The sequence below is a fragment of the Pyxicephalus adspersus genome, chromosome 11, assembly GCF_032062135.1.
Source record: "Pyxicephalus adspersus chromosome 11, UCB_Pads_2.0, whole genome shotgun sequence".
Lineage (NCBI taxonomy): Eukaryota > Metazoa > Chordata > Amphibia > Anura > Pyxicephalidae > Pyxicephalus > Pyxicephalus adspersus.
This window is the reverse complement of record NC_092868.1, coordinates 22,534,188-22,551,777: the sequence shown is the minus strand read 5'-3', so window position 1 is coordinate 22,551,777 and position 17,590 is coordinate 22,534,188. Positions and strand designations below refer to the sequence as shown.

The following is a 17,590-nucleotide window of genomic DNA, read 5'->3' as shown; positions in this document are numbered from 1 at the left end:
CAGACCTGTGGATTCGCTGACGCGATTGTTGTGGGCAAGTTCAACCCATGGCAGGAGTTCCGACCAGTCATCCTGCTGGGAGTTGGTATAAATACGCAAGTATTGTTCCAGCACCTGAATAATTCTTTCAGTTTGCCCATTGGTCTGAGGGTGATAGGCTGAAAAGAAGTCTAACTGGATCTTTAGATGGCGACAAAGGGCCCTTCAGAAGCGAGGAGTGAATTGTACATCGCGATCAGACACTATGAACGAAATGGGCCATTTTGGAGAACTGATCAACCACAACCCAAATAGTAGTGAAACCACTGGAAGATGGAAGGTCGGTGACAGTCCATGGAGATGTGTGACCAGGGTTGTTCCGGAGTGGAAAGCGGAATAACGGGCCTGAGGGAAGCTTCCGTGGCACCTGTGTCGGGCACATTGGGTACATGTGGCCACAAAGTCCCCCACATCTTGCTTCAGATCCCGCCACTAGTACCTACGGCTAATCAGTTCGAAGATCCTCCATTGCTCGTGATGCCCAGTAAACTTAAAGGCATGTCTCCATCGAAGGACCAACGGACGCTGGCTTTTTTGAACAAGGGTCTTTCCTAGTGGAACTTGAAGCAGCTGGACTGGGGCTAACAGGAACAGAACTTCAGGGAGCTCAAAAAGGCATTTCTCCTTTGGGGGGAGTGGCTTGGCGGGACGATCTACAGCAATCCGGGCTTCACTTGCACCATCCATGGGCAAGGCACGCAAGGGGAGAGTGGGGAAGTTTCCCCCCACCCAGCATCGCAGCACCTGATGGACTAACCCTCCATTAGGGATTACAATGTGGATGCTCAGTCGGATCCCTCATAGGCCTCCAAGATGACGCTGGCACTCTCCTCTGCACGTGGCAACGGAGTGAGCAGATGAGCAGAGCGAACACACAGGTCTCCCTAGAACAAATTGATGCTTACTCTCATGAGCAGAGGGACCCTCCAGCCTCCTACCTACGGGGTCCAGGATCTCCACGGTCCCTGAGATCTCCTGCGGCGAGTACGGTGAGTCAGGGCACTAACCTGGAGGATTCCCTCTCCCCTGCAGCATCTTCCCAGGGGACCCCTTCCCATTCCCCGGATCCAATACCCACTCAGTTGGATGCACTGACACCAGCAGCATTTAGGTAGGGGGGCTCTTTTCCTGTACACAGTACCCCAGCCCAGGCTTCTGGTGGGTTTTCCTCTTCAGCACCCCCACGTTTATGCCACAGTGGTCTCCTCTCAAGCAGGATCCTCAGCACCATCAGAGGATACCAGAAGGGCAGAATCCACCCCCATGAACTTGGGGACCCCAGGACCCTCCAGGAAACAGACCGGGGGATACCCTATTTCAAAGGGGCACCTGCTTCTCTCCTGGCAACAGTATATACAGCTTTTGCCTATTAAAGCAGATTTTCAAAACCTGGTTGCTGAGGTTTAGGCCATTTGTCACTCAGAAATTGGGGCCATACGCAATGACCTGCATGTGTTGGCAGGCAGAGTAGATGAACTGGAAGGCAACGTTCAGCAAGCTAAAGAGGACATTGAGAGCCTCACCCACAAATCCTTGGATAGTTCTCAGAAATTTAGGGATCTTTACGGCCTTATTGAGGATTTAGACAATAAAAGTCGCAGGAATAATAGGATGCTGATTTGAAATTGGTTCTGCAGGCCTTTTTTAGCCCAAGTACTGGGACGCGCTGCCGCTAAAGAAATTAAAATTCCCAGGGCCTTTCACACCTCCAGACAACCTGGCACGGCATACAGACCATGGGATGTTCTCTGTCAACTGGACAGTGCTGACCTGAAGGATGAGATCATGGCCACTGCTAGAAATATCCGCAATCTTGAGATTGATGGTGCTCCTCTTCAGCTGTTCCAGAATCGTGGAACATGTTCTTATCGTGGCATACCCTGCAGCACCATCGGTTGCTCTAACCATTGCTGACTGTGCTCCGGGATAACCGTCTCCCTTATAGATGGGGCTTCCCTTTTAGTCTATCTGTACGCCGAGTTGAAAGAACATCCACTCTTCATCGCCCAGAAGATCTTACTGCCTTTTGTAAGGATCTGGGTGTTGATCTCCCAAAACTTCCCGGATGGGAACCCGAGGCCCCCCCCCCATGCAAACGGTGACATCCAAGCGTTGCCATGCACATCCTCCACTGGACTTTCCATCTCCACCAGTAGCCCCCACTAGACCGAGACGCGAGTATCCTTTTATGGGACCGACTGGTCCTTGCATTAGAACTTTACACAGGTTCATGCTTGAATTGTTCTTTTAATTATGCACTACTTTATACTTGCTCTAATGCTGTTTTCATGATGTTCTTCCACTGCTGCTATCCTGGATGGCCATTTTTTGTAGGAAGACAATACTGCTTTACATTTGAAAGGAGATTTTGATGGTGCACCGCTCTACACTTGCCTTAATGCTATCTCCCGGCTGTCACTGAACAACTGATATCTAGGCTGTGCATTGTTTTATATCTACCCCACTACTGTTTCTTAGAATGTTACTACATGACCACTATCCTGGATGGCTATTGTTTGAAAAGTTATGCTGTTTTACACTTGAAATGTAATGCTGACTTTGTACTGTTTTGAACTTACCTTACTGCTGTTTCTCTGGCTTTCACTAAACAGCTGCTAATCTAGGTGGTAATTCAGATGGATTATTATGTTCCCGGCTTCTCTAGCTGCCCAGGGAGGGGGGGGGGGGCACTGCTGTGCTCAGCTTGGCCGGGGGGGGGGGGGGGGGCACTGCTGTGCTCAGCTTGCGCTGGGCGGGGTGGTGGGCTTTCCCAGTTTCTATAACGCCTCAAGTGGTCCGCGCTGACCGTTGAGATAATGATGACTTGCTTCTGGCTTGATTGCCCCTCTGTTGTGGCCCCCTGGCTCTTTTGCCCCCTCTGGGAGGGTAGGTTCACCCACCAGATGGTTTTGTTCCCAGACTCCCCGTATGGGGGGTCAGGGATTGGCGGCTGTCAGACCTCCCCTGGTTGCCGATGTGCGACTTAACATTCACTGGTTGCCTTTCTTTGTTTGGTTCTTTTTTCTGTTCCCTCTCATTTTGAGCACTCCTGCTCTAATCCTGTATCCTAGTTTCCTTTGGAAGTGTGACATGTTGCTTGACTATACCCGGGCTAATGCTACTCTTAGACCACCCACAACTGATTGTCCTGTCTTGCTAAAGGGGAAAGCTGTTGCCTTTAGACTCCTCCATATCTACTATGGCTGCTAAAATATTGTCCTTTAATGTTAAGGGTCTGAACTCCAACAGGAAGCAGAAGCTGGCCTTTAGAGAATTCAAGCGTCTTTCTCCTGAGGTTGTCTTCCTGCAAGAAACACATTTTGACAATACAGGCTCCTTTAACTTTGCCTCAAAATTTTATTCTCAGGTGTACATGGCTAATTCACCTAGTAAAAAAAGGGCTGGTGTTGCTATTTTTATGAAACCTTCCTTTAAGTTCTTATTGTCCCATTCGATTGTAGATCCAGAAGGCAGATTCCTCATTTTACATGGAACCCTACAGGGTATATCCATCACTTTATGTAACCTATATGCCCCAAACGTCTGCCAAACTCAATTCCTCTCTAAAACACTATCATACTTGGAGGAATTTCACCATACCTTTTTGGTAGTTGGCGGGGATTTTAATTTATTGTTCTCCTGGCACAGGATAGGCTTACTCTCCATGATGCCACCCCCACTCGCACTTTCTCTGAGCTCCCGGCTTAAGCGCAACTCTAATTCACAGCGCACAGTTACTAGGCATGCTCTACGCACTGTGGAAGCGAGTTATGCTCGCAAACCGTCTCTGGGCCTTCTTCGTGAGTTAACTATCCTTCGGTCTAAACTGCGGGTCATGGAATTACGAAAGGTTAGATGGATGATTCAGAGAACCCGTCTACCGTACTGTTACAAGGGTAACAAAGCTTAAACACTATTGGCTCCCAAATTGAGGGATCTGCAGGCTAATGCCTCTCAAGTAGCTATTAAGGATGAGAGTGGGGTGGTGAGATATGACCCCACCACATTGCCTCACAATTTGAGTCTTATTGCACAAACCTATATCAAACAGTACACCAAACCCAAAGTTCTCTAGGAGGTGATTTACAATTGAAACTTGTCTCATATTTGCTCGTACAAACTTACCCAAACTCAACCGAGAATACTTGGAACAGCTTAATAGCCCTATCACTGAAGCCGTAATTTCGTAAACAATTGGACAACTGCCTTCTGCTAAAGCTCCGGGACCGAATGGTGTGTATTATAAAACTTTTTTGCCAGAACTCCTTCCCGTACTTCTGGCCTAATGAGTTTTTGAAAGGTAAACCCATTCCTCCATCTATGCTGGCTTCCCACATTACTCTAGTACCTAAGCCGGGCAAAGCCCCCATGGATTGCTCAAGTTATAGGCCCATAGCACTTTTAAACTCGGGCCTGAAGATTTTTACAAAAATACTGGCCACCCGGCTATCAAAATTCCTCCCCTCTCTCATCCATGGTGATCAGACTGGTTTCATACCTTTTTGTCACGCTAGTGACAATACTAGAAAGGTTGTTACTATTATTGACATTGTTAACAAGAGGAAAATGCAACCAGTAGTGCTTGGCCTAGATGCTGAAATAGCATTTGACTGCCTTAGTTGGCCATTCATGTTCTCTACTCTATGCAAATTGGGCTTTTGTGGACCCTTTATGAAGGCGGTCAAATCACTTTATAAATCCCCCTCAGTCTCAGTTAAACTAACCCACGCTTCCTCCTCATCATTCCCAATTAGAAAAGGTACCAGGCAGGGGTGCCCTTTGTCCCCCTTGCTCTTTGCTATATGTATCGAACCCCGGGCAGCCTACATCAGATCTAACCCCGACATCAAGGGCGTATCAGTTAAGGGAAAGTCCTTTAAAATATTGTTGTATGCAGATGATGTTCTCTTGACTTTAACCCAGCCAACCACTTCCCTTCTGAATTTGTGGAGAGAACTACGTCCTTTTAGTGAGGTATCTGGTTACAAAGTCAATGCCTCTAAATCAGAGGCCTTATCTTTTTATATGTGCCCCACACAAAAATTGGCTCTGCGGTCCTCCTACACTTTTGCTTGGAGGGACCCAGCCCTTCGATACTTGGGGGTTCAGATCACCCCTATCTAAAATCAGTTATACTCCCACAATATTCCATCACTGATCCGAGAGCTTCAGTCTCTCCTAAGTAAATGGAAAAACTACCCCTTGTCTTTACTGGGACGGATAGCTGCCTTAAAGATGATGCTCCTACCCAAATTACTATATGTTTTTGAGACCCTGCCAGTTGGTGTACCATCAGGAGTGCTAAAGAAACTACAGTCTGAGTTCCTGAAATTTATTTGGGCATACAGGAGGCATAGACTTGCTAAACACATTGTTGGCACGCCCATAGAACTAGGGGGTATGGGGGGTCCCGACCTACACAAATATTATCTAGCGGCTCATTTACGGTACATTTCGTTGTGGACGTCACCCCACCCCTCCAGTGTTTGTAGGGATTTGGAGGAAAGTTGTATCACTCCTGTACACCCTAACGTGATGCTCGGGAGTTCATCCCTATCCCTGAATGACAATGACCTTCCTGCATTCATGGTTTTTACAAGGAACCTATGGCGGTCTTGCAAGGGTAGTTATGGCCTTTCATCTACGGTCTCAAGGCTAACATTGGTTATTAACACCCCACAAATCCCGGATAGTTTGTCTGGGGTCATGTCAGGGCCATGGAGGGAGAGAGGCCTTTTTCAAATCAGACATGTTACACCCTGTGGAGAAACGTTTACTTACGTTTACTTACTTTACTTACTTAAGAGCTCTGTGATAAGGTTGATCTCCCTCGTACTTCATTTTATGCCTACTTACAAATTAGGCATTTTATCCTAGCCCTCCAGCCCTCTCCCACGTTCCAGCACATGACCTCTTTTGAGAGATTATGCGCGGAAGGCCCGTACTCCAAGGGTGTTGTCTCCTCTATATACCACCTCCTGCACAGATCAGTTTGTGAAATCTCGGGCAAGTTCAAATATATACTAAAATGGGAGGAGGTCGTGGGGTGGACCCTGGATTTTGATGACTGGCAGGTTCTCAGGAAATTTGCACTCGTTTTACTGTATGTGTTTTCACTTTTTTTTTTTTTCTAGTACTTGATATGTATTGCATTATCTTTGTTGTAGACAAATGTTTACTATGCACATGGACTGTGTGAAATTGCTACTCCTAAAATGTCCTAGGGACATTTTTGTATTCATATACTGTCTACTGACTAAGTGTATAATGTGCTAATGTTCTCATGATCAAGATCAATTGTCTACACTTTCAGACTTCTCATTTTACCACTGCCCCATAACTGTGTTCCTCAAGTTTTTACACCTGGTATGTTTTTGCACCTTATTGTTATTCTCTGTTTTGTAATTCTGAATTACAATATTCTAAAATTTTCAATAAAAATACAGTTAAAAAAAAAGGCATTTCTTCACAGTATTTTTTGCTGCAGACGTTGCAGGACTGTTTTGACATGATCTTGATGAGAGGATAGGTCCCTAGAGTATACCAGGATATCATCCAAATAGAAGATCATGTAGTCATATAACAAGTCCTGGAAGACATCATTCATGAAATCTTGTACAGCAGGTGCATTGCAGAGTCCGAATGGCATAAGTAGATCTTCATAGTGGCAATCTCGGGTATTGAAGGCTGTCTTCCAGTTGTCACCCTTGCGGATGCAAATTAAATTGTAGGCACCCCACAAATCAAGCTTGGTGAAGACAGATGCCCCTTGAAGACGATCAAATAATTCAGAGATCAGAGGCAAGGGATATTTATTTTTACCGGTAATGTTGTTGAGACCCCTATAGTCAGTGTTTTTTCTGGATGAGGAAGAATCTAGCTCCGGCTGGGGAGGAAGATTTACGAATGAAGCCCCTTGCCATATTCTTTTGGATGTATTGAGACATGGCTTTGGTATCAGGAATAGAGAGAGGGTAGACTCTGCCATGGGGAGGAGAGGCACCAGGAAAGAAATCAATAGCACAATCATAGAGGCGATGAGGTGGTAGAGTCTCAGACTGCTTTTTGCAGAAAACATCCTGAAATTCACAGTATTTTTTGGGTAGCCCAGACACAGGGCATGTGACGGTGGAGCAAACCTGTTGTACAGGGAGGATTTGAAAAAGGCATTTCTGAAAGCATGTGCTGCTCCACGAGAGTACGTCTCCAGATCCCCATTCGATGATGGGAGCATGTTTGCGTAGCCAAGGTAAGCCCAACAAGACAGGATACATAATCTTGGGCACCATCAAAAAGGAAATTGCCTCCGTGTGCAGGACCCCAAGTTTAATGGCGAGTGGCACCATGGCATGCTAGATGTAGTCCGGTAAGACCGTGCCATTCAACACGGAGACCACCAATGGCTTAGATAGGGGCACCACAGGAATATTGTAATCAGAAACTAATTGTTGATTAATTAAGTTTCCAGCAGCGCCAGAGTTCAAAAAGGCTAGGGTCTAGAAGAGATCTGGACAGGTTTTTTTTAGAGTGAGGTGAGGTAGTAGGTTTGCCTAGGGAGCCCTCTCCCCATTTCCATAGGCACTGGCATTTGGGGCTTTCAAGGGACAATTGTTTTTGTAGTGTCCCTCTCCTGCACAGTACAAGCAGAGATTCCCGTGTGCCCGCTCTTCAGGGGAAAGTGGGGCATGGTCCACTTGCATGGGTTCCACAGGAGGAAGTTGGGGGTTTTGGAAAGATGGAGCCAATTTAATGGAGCCCTGAGCCCGCTCCTGGAAACGAGTGTCAGTCTGGACACAAAGGGACACCAAGTCATTAAGGGTAGGAGGAAGATCACGGCTGGCAAGCTCGTCTTTAATATGGACTGCGAGCCCCTGCCAGAAAACCGCCAGCAGAGCCTCATTGTTTCATTCTAGTTTGGAGACAAATATTGAAATGAAATAAAGATTGCCATCTTTGTTCATTCAGTGGGAAAGCTCCAGGGCTGCAATTCGAACTGAATTTGGCATTGGTTGTGAAAGCAAGGCTGTAAAGCAAGAAAATATGCTTGGCACAAAGATTATTTGTCCCTGGAAGTTTTATATACAAGTACTATTTGAATAGTGTAAACACCTAAATAGTGCATACAATCCAGTATTTAACCACCTTGCCGGTATGCCCGTACGAAGGTCGGGCAAAAAAAAATGGCTAGGATGGTTAACCCCGTAATTTTGTCACATCCTTACCTCCATGGTCCCGCTGTGATTCATATTATCTACTAGAACCCCTGTTCGGACATATTTCTGTAAGTTACAGGTCTACAATTTAAAAAAAAAAATTCATGAAAAACAGTGGATCACTTTTGGTACAGAAATCTAGACCTCAGTGTAACGCTCAGGTGGTTAAAGAAAAACTACAGCTTATTCAGCTAATGTCAGACTATTAAAATAAATAGAAACTATGACAATTTATTCATAAAATGAATATGTACATAATACATTCAAACACCAATATGTGACAATCTGACTTTGAAAATGGGACAAAGGCAACAAGAGGGGTCAAGTAGCAATCTGGAGTGGAAACCATGCATACATTTGTACTAATTATTTGTGGATAAAATGACAAAATATTGCTGAAGAATTGCTAAACAACAGAAACTGTAATTAGAAACCAGGCACAAAAACATTGCAGCTGCAACAGATGAAACTAAAGCCGTGTACACACGTGCAATTCTTGTCATTAAAAGGATCTTTCACGATCCTTTCCAACGATAAGAATAGCACGATGCATGAACGAGTGCTATACATACAGCACCGTTCTGCTCTATAAAGAGGGGAGGGGGAGAGCGACCGAGCGGCACCCTGCTGCGCGCTCTCCCCCTTCCCTTGCATTAGGATTGCCGGGACGGATCCATCGGCGATGAATGACGTGGGCTGTAGCCGATTATCAGGCGAGAAAAGTTTGACGTGTGTACGTAGCTTTACAATAATGAAGATTACAAAACGTAACATCAATGCATACCATACAAGCAAACTTACTTGATTAATCCCCCCCCCCCCCCCCAACACCACACACACATGTCCAGTAAAAATGAAAATGCATATGTATTTATATACATTTACATCTATTTTGACATACACACACACAAGTGAAATCACTAAATGTTCCTTGTTACATGTATTATAACATTTTTGCCAACAATTTTTTTTAAAATATTTGATTTCTTTAAAGCCAAACTATATTGAAATTTGAATCACATCCAAAATGCTTTTGAACATTTTTTTTACATTCATACTATTGTGTGATGACATATTATAACGTGCTAATTAACATATATACAGCTTGATACTTTTGTTTGGTTGCAAACTAATTTATATCAAAACAACAACTGCAACCAATCAAAGTATAAATGAAACACTTTTTAGTATAATGTAACATAAAAATGTAGCACTTACCAAAAAAAAGATCGAGCACTAAACATTCAAATTGACCTGTAATGGACTGTAGATGCGCACAGAACAGGGACCAAGTATGCGCTAATTGATTGCTATGACATCACCATTGACAGAGCTTAACAGATCCTCCTGAATCGCGCAGCTGAAAATTAATTGCCTTATTTGGCAAATTCTTGACCCCACTGCTCATTTATTAATGCTGTAAGCTGGCAGGCGAGTGGACTAGCACTCGGCCCCAGATCACACTAAGGTGCCATTTCCAGCAGATAGTATATGCGCATAGCAAGCTTGCGCATTCACTTGATTATTCTGCCCCAATGTTCTAGGTCTAGTTTTCGTGCTGTGTGTTTTTTTTTTAAGGGGGGGGGAGCGGCCATCCTAAAGGAAAAATGGTATCAATCTAGCATTGTGTGTGCAGCTGTATAATTGGCTATTCAGCTTTGACTTCATAGAATTATCTCTTTCACTACCACTATCACTTTTCGGTACCCTACCTCTCGTTATTGGTAATGTCCAGGTGCTTGTGTATTGACAGCAGTGCTTGTTTGAGGAAAAGTATTTTCTTTTTCTCCAGTTGTTGGCTTTGGTCAAACACAGATTCCATTTCTTCCATATACTTGGGGTTATATTTATTGAGTTCTTGTAGGGCTTTCTCGTATCTCTGCTTCACCTACACCCAAAAAACAAAGGTCAGTAAGTGTTTTAAAAAAACCCCCAGCATGCACTTGATAGAAAACCAGGCCTAGAAATTCTAAAAGACAATGGAAGGTGTAAACAGACATAAGATCACTTCCTCTGATCCAGGGACAATATTAGACACAATGGCAACCAACCTAATATGAAAATGGAGGTCACAAATGCACAATTGCTATTGTAACAGTTGGGAGCCTAGAGTAAGTGGTGGCTCTGTGCCATTTCTCAGTTTAAGCTATCCTAAAACTGTTCAGACTCACTATATATATATATATATATATATATATATATATATATTTATTATAATTAAATTGCTGAATCAACTGTCTGCAAGTGTGACATGTCTTAAAATTATTCATGGACAATTAATCATTTAAAATAGTAATGTATTGAGCTGCAATGACCGAAAGCACATTATTGTCACGTATAACAGGGAGGGGAGGGTAACAGAAAGGTGTATTACTACTAGGCCTCAAATGGCTAGGGAAAAGGGAATGGTCACCCCTTGCAGACACCCTAATCAGGCCCTAACTCCTAACCGTATGAGCATCCCCTGATGGTAGGAATGCTCATACTCAGGAACCTAGGCCCTACCTATATCAACAGGAACACAGGATGGCTCAACACTCCAGCTATTCACAATCCAGCAGTGAACATCAACCGTACAGCATGAAGTGTGAGGCCAGACTAAATGGAGGAGCAGTAATGACCAGCAGCTGCACCTGATACAAGGGGAGTGGTCATTACAAACAACAACACAGAAACAAGTAAAAACCAAAGAGGCTGTCAGATAATCTCACATGCAGCTTGTCTGACAGATCCTCAAACTTCTGTCACGGAAGGGACCGTGACAATTATATGGTGTTGTGTATATTTACGGTAGTGGTTGGAGGACATTAACAATAATAAACAATAATGGTAACAATAACATTTCCAGTATGAGGCTGTATAAACATTACAAGACTGGGCTTTTATTTGTTTATACTTAAGAGATGTATACCAGGTCTGTGTCAGAGACATTCAGGGAAAGGAAATGAGAAGAAAAAAACATCCACTGTGAAAAGACTAGGGGGTAGAAACACAAGAAGGGGCAAAGTGGGTTCAAAGACTGAAACCAATCCCGACAAAGTTTGTAGGTATCACAAAAGACACTTTACCACTTACAGGTAAATTGTACACCTTAAAAGGAAGCAAGTCCAAAACTTCAGGAACTCCCCAGGGACAAAGGGACCATTTGGAGTTAGGCATGCTGGCAACTAAAACATAAATAGTGGGAAGTGGTACAAGCCCAAAAGAAATAGCACAAGTTTCAGTAGATCCCCCATGGGTGCTCATGGAACCTAGTGACCAAGCATAAAACCTCATGACTGGGGAGGTCAGTCTGGCAAAGGTTAACAGTTTAAGATCAGTGATGTCTATTTTTCCTATAAAGCATGGCCAGGCAAAGCAGCATAAGGTTTTCAGATGGGAAAGAAAGCCTTTTTGTACTTTGACAGCATATAAAGTAGGGTGCATGTATGTCTCCTTCACATTGCACACAATTCTAATTTAGGTTGTGGAAAGAAGTGTTCTGAAGCAGTAGTCTTGTATAAATATAAGGCTTAACTGTGAATCTTTTAAAACACCTTCACTATCTACTGGTGTAGAAAACTGATCTAAGAAAGCTTTAATATGATAAAACACATCTTCATTCCACAACATAAGGATAGGAGCACCTATTCTTCTAAACTGTCCAAACCTTTATTGACATCAGGGCAATATACATCGTGCTAACTTGATAAAGTCCAAACGTATTTCTACTGCCAGTTTCAAGTAACTATATGGATGTGAGTACACATTGTTGTAAGGAGTGCATAATTGAACAGAAATAATCTGCAACACATCACTTTATTATTTCCTGTATGCTTTCATTCTTTATTGAACCTCTTCCTTAAAATTGTTTAAAAATCTAAACTGAAGCACTGACAGTGTGGCTTGGGGTATGTAGACCCTAAAGGCTAACCAGCAGCACTTTTGCCTAGTCGTGGTTTCCTCAATTGGTAAGGAAGAAAAACTTTTGTTTTTGGTGTTTGTTTATAACCCTTAACTTTATGGTGGTAATCATTTTTAAAAGCAGTATATTGACCAAAAAGGACAATTGAGGAAGGTTCCTTTTTCATGTGCAACACAGAATCACAATGCAACCCAGTCAGTTGCCATAATGAAATAGACAACTTTTACCTTTAAAGTTTTTTCCAAAAGAGAGGGAAATCTTGGTGTACATTGTTGTTCCAACTTCCATTGTCTCTTTGTCTATGAAGCTTTGTCCACTCTGTCTGGGGCCTAAGGCGTACATGTCAGCTGCTTGTATATGTTTCTGCGCTTGGTTTGAGCAAAATGTCAGGTAGGCTTCAGACACTGCAAGCCTCCCATGCTACAAGGTCCCCAAGTCTTCCGTACTACCCGATACCTACCCTTAATATAACGCTAGATACCTTTTGATAGGTCATTGAGTCCTCCGGCACATCACCCTCAGTGGATGTCCAGATATCAGGAGACTTACTGTTCTGTATCTAGCTCCTGAACTGGAAATCTAGTAATTTTCTGGAAAAAAACAAGTTCTCATTCCCAAGTCTTTTATTGTGTTTATTTTATCAATTAGTAATAACTTATGTACCAATATCTTTCAAGATCAGGTTTTTGGCTGCCAGTAAACAGTAGATTTCCCAATGGTTAATATTCTGGTTATAAGCCATAGGCTGCAAGAGGCTATAATGTACTAATGCGAAGTGTGGACATATCGGTCTGTCTAATCCCCTAATTACAGATATATAGTCCAACACCTTCTCCCAGAAATCTTTAATTGTGGGACATTCTCAAAATAGAAAAAATAAATTTGGTCCATGATAGTTGCATATGGGACAATTTACTATACAGTTTGGGGGAGGGTTAATGATTGTTATATTAAAGGCTTGGTATGCCCCATTAAGTAATTTAATTTGTATTTATCTCTACATCTCACTTTTCATGGCTTTGCTTGTGATATCCAAATCTCTTCCTTGAGGGAAAGCTGGTGATTGAGGATGCTAAAGGCATTTTTGTGTAATTCATCCAATCTCTTAAATATCTGGCCAAGCTTGCTAGATTGTGGAGCCTTAGGCTATGTACACACATCAGATGATTCTCGTCCAATAATCGCCTCAGGGCTGATATCGGAATCTGTCGTGTTTACAGCGTTCATCGTACGTGGATGTGCCAGGAAGGGTCGTAATGCAGTGTTCTCCCCAGAAATTTTTTTCAGCTGGGTGGTAGGAAGCTGTAGCCAGGTGGTAAAAAAAGGGGGTGTGGCAAAACACGGCAAATTTAGTGTTCCCAGTTGTTTATGCCATGGGTATCCAGTAACCTCTTATTGTTTCAGTGTTCTACCTTCTCCCAATTATTAGTTTCAACTTTGTAATGCCTGCCCCGTTAGTATATCCAATTTTTCTATTCTATGTATTTTGCCACAACTGTCTTATGCTGTGTATTGTGACCCAACTTACTAGTGTTCTAAGTTTTAATCCTTGTGTAATCCTTTGTAGTAGAGTAATAGTATAATAAATGTGGTGTAACAAGTTAGGCTTAGCTCATATTAGCAGCAAAAAACATTTACCCCTTCTGAGTGACTTCTGGCAACTGCTAGGCACCTAGGATTGGTAACAGGCGGTTAGTGCTAGGCACCTAGGATTGGTAACAGGCCATAAGTGCTAGGCCCCTAGGATTGATAACAGGCGGTAAGTTCTAGGCACCTAGGATTAGTAACAGGCGGTAAGTGCTGGGCACCTAGGATTGGTAACAGGCGGTAAAGCCGCGTACACACGGCAAATTTTTCTCGCCCGATAATCGGTATCGGCCAATTATCGGGCGAAAATCTGCCGTGTGTACAGTCGGTCGTCGTCCATCGTCCGATGACCGTCCTGGCGGATCCATGGACGATGGACGACGACCGATCCTAATGAAAGGGAAGGGGAGAGCGCGCACCAGGGTGCCGCTCCGTCGCTCTCCTCCTCCCCTCTCCATAGAGCATGAACGGTGCTGTATGTACAGCATCGTTCATGCATCGTGCAGTCTTTTCTCGTTGGAAAGGATCGTGAAAGATCCTTTCCAACGAGAAAAATTGCAGGTGTGTACGCAGCTTAAGTCCTGGGCACCTAGGATTGGTAACAGGCGGTAAGTGCTAGGTACCCAGGATTGATAACAGGCGGTAGGTGCTGGGCTTTTTCAGAGCTTGAAGTTTTTTAAGCAGCAGTGGTTCCTGGCATGAGGAATGGACAAATGTAACCTTACTGCCGGTGTGAATTCAGCCTAACTTCAGATGTGCTCCTGTGTCTATATTTAGTTAATGTGAACTTTTGTGAAAACATTTTTTTTTCAATTGATTCTTTTAAAAAATTAGCCCAGCAGGCCCATGCTGGCTCAGCTTCCACCTTTTCTCTGATGCTCACGTCCAGTGCTGCCTTGCACTGCGCATGCATTAGGTTGAACACTTTTTTTTTACATTATAAGAAAGCCTTTGAAGGTGCATGCACACAAGGAGCAGTGCAGAGCCTCTTGAGATATGTGACACAAATATTCCAGAAGGCTGCGGATTTCCCCTTCGGTCTTTACTGAAATGGAAGTGAAGACTGAAGGGAAGAGGTCCTCTCCACAAAAGTGTAAAAACAAAAAAACGCACATTTTTCTATTACATAACAGAGAAAGTCACTCTTTAATATAATAATAAAAATGTGGAGATGCTTTAATAGCATCATGCATGTGATATCAGATGGGGACAAGACAGACAATTATCCCCTCTCATCACTGTCCATATTCTATATAAAAACTGGCTGTGAAGTTTATCCAGTGTGTAATGTCATCGGCAGCGCAGTGTGATAGCTGTGTGAGTGTAAAAGCTGTGGCGATCACCTTTCATCACCATGGCATCTTTACAACATTAAAAAAAACTGTCCATCAAAATGAACTTCCTTGTTACACATGACTGTAACCTTCCAGTACCCCAACCTCAATAAAATTTATTGGGCAGAGTTCATTTTCTAATGATGCCATAATAATGAAGTTTTAGCAGATGTTAGTCACAGATGTTCCCTACTTGTACCTATATGTTTGGTTTCTTACACCTCCCCATTCCTCAATTGAAGTTCAGAATATTAATTAAGTGGACAGGAATGTGTAACAGGGCAGGGAAGCCCATTTTGATGGGCAGAGTGTTTTATGTTCTAATGATGCTTTAGTAATGAGATTGTAAGGGGAGAATGTGCCTTCCACTTGCACCTATATTTTCAGTTTTGTACCCCCCCACCTCACAGAAATTGGGCTTCAAAGAAGAGAGGAAGACAGTAGTTTCATAGGTATAGATTTGTGACAGGTAGGTATATATTTAGGGGCCTCACCCCAACGCTCCTTTGCTATGTTAGTGGCTCCAGGGTCCCCAATTTGCATTTTCAATTTAGGACTCCTAGTTGCACTTTCCTCTGAAACAGCAACCCCAAAGTTCAATTTTCATACCTTTTTTACATTTGTGATCCCCATATCTTGAAATTCTTTAAAGCTGGGGGGCTGCAATTGTAGTAACTAGTATCTATGAGGGTCCCCTGTGCACCCTGAAATTTACAAGTCATTGTAACATACATATTAGGGGATATGGAGGTTGGTACACACAGAGATGTGAGGATGCACAATGACATGCAGACTTTATACACAGCTCTAGCAGTGGATACATTTCACCAGCAGATTTTTTTAAAATAGAAATCCGAGCTCGTGCTATGAGATGGGGGTGGGGCTGCCTGTGTCTCCTGCACATGAAGGCTGAACTGTGTGTGCTCACCTCTCATCGCAGCAGCAATCCTCTGAACGGATGATACAGAGCACAGATCAACCTCACTGAGATCTGTGCAGAGGATGAGAGCTGCCGAGGGGAGCTGGGCAGGGTATTCAAAGCAGCCGGGCAGAGCAACTGGCTAAAACCCTCTGGGGAGAACTATGTAATGAAAGTATGCATCGTGCAGTCTTTCGTCATTGGAAAGGATTGTGAAAGATCCTTTTCATCAACAATTTTTGCGCATTTTTGTAGGGTCCGAAGCCCCTTACATTCCATGTAACAACTCGTAGGATAATTTGCTACATTTACATTCGTAAATTAGTTGTGTCAACTGTGTGAATGGTTTTAATATGTTGTTAGGGGTCCACGTGTCCAAGCAATGCTCCCAGACCTTACCCCTATTGAAGCAGATCTCTGACTGGTATATTTTTGCAATACAATTGCTTTACTAAAAGCATAGACTGAAGAAACCTTCAGATCATCCCTACTGTAAGTCTAGAGTCAAAATAAAGCTATGTTCAGATCCGTTGAAAAGGTAGGGTGTAACTACCGTGTTTCCCCGAAAGTAAGACCTATCACTATTTTCTCAACCTGCCCTAATATAAGACCTACCCCGAAAATAAGACCTAGGAGAAAAAAAATAAAAAAAAATAAAAGCATACATAAATTAAAAAAGTACTCACCGAGTTCTTTCCCTGTGAAGGCAGCGGGAGTGCACACTCCGGAGCCGCACAAGCCGATGCTTTCTTTGTAGTTCTGGCTCCTGTCACAGGCGGAGTGATACTACATGCAACTTCGCCTGTCAGAAGCCAGAACTCGGGCTCGCGTCTTCCGATAAGGTAAGTTTTTTTTTATTTTAACCATCACCAAACTTATATAAAAAAAAAAAAAGAAAAATGTGAGCAATCATTGCCCCGGAGTGCTGATTTTACAGGTTTGTAAGGACAAGCAGGCTGATTTATTACCGGTAACAGTGCAAGAAGTACCGTAAAATGCTGAATTCAGTAACCAATAGCAATGAATCACTGTATTGAAAATGTGCCAGTACAATATCGATTCTGAAATGCTTACTAGGCATACTGCAGTTTGCTCTTTGCACTATTTATAGAATGAGTTTAATTTACAATTGGGTCACCATATAAAACTCTCATATGCACAGAAAAAAAAAAAAGAAAAATGTGAGGAATCATTGCCCCGGCCACATCCATTGAGTGCTGATTTTACACAGATTCACAGATGCTGTACAGTGCACCTGTGGGTTATCTTTTTTGGTGCACTGTGCTGCATCTGTGGATCAGTGTTAAAGCACCTTAATACGGTAACCACTTCAAAATGTGCCGTTTTTTATGGTACAGGTATTGTAAGCATATCAAAACAAACGTACCGGTATATACAGTGGTTTTACCGTAATATGCTATAGGGTGCTATAGGTTACAAGGTGTAAAAAGATATGGATAAGGGCAGGGGTGGGGAACCTCTGGCCCTTTAGTGGTGGTAAAACTACAAATCCCATGATGCACTGCAACATTCTTCTAGCCATGGGAATAACTCCCATAGACAGAAGCATCATGGAATTTGTAGTTTTACCACA

General features: G+C 43.2%; 1 protein-coding gene across 7 annotated transcripts in view; it reads right to left on the bottom strand.

The window, feature by feature from the left end:
* LOC140340634 (protein kinase C and casein kinase substrate in neurons protein 1-like) overlaps nt 1-17,590 on the bottom strand; it is a 285,664-nt gene that overhangs the window by 131,497 nt on the left and 136,577 nt on the right. For all 7 annotated transcript variants that reach the window (XM_072425940.1, XM_072425943.1, XM_072425941.1 and 4 more), the window contains one exon: nt 9,965-10,140. In XM_072425940.1, coding sequence (XP_072282041.1) covers nt 9,965-10,140 — 176 coding nt within the window. The remainder of the gene's footprint in view (nt 1-9,964; nt 10,141-17,590) is intronic.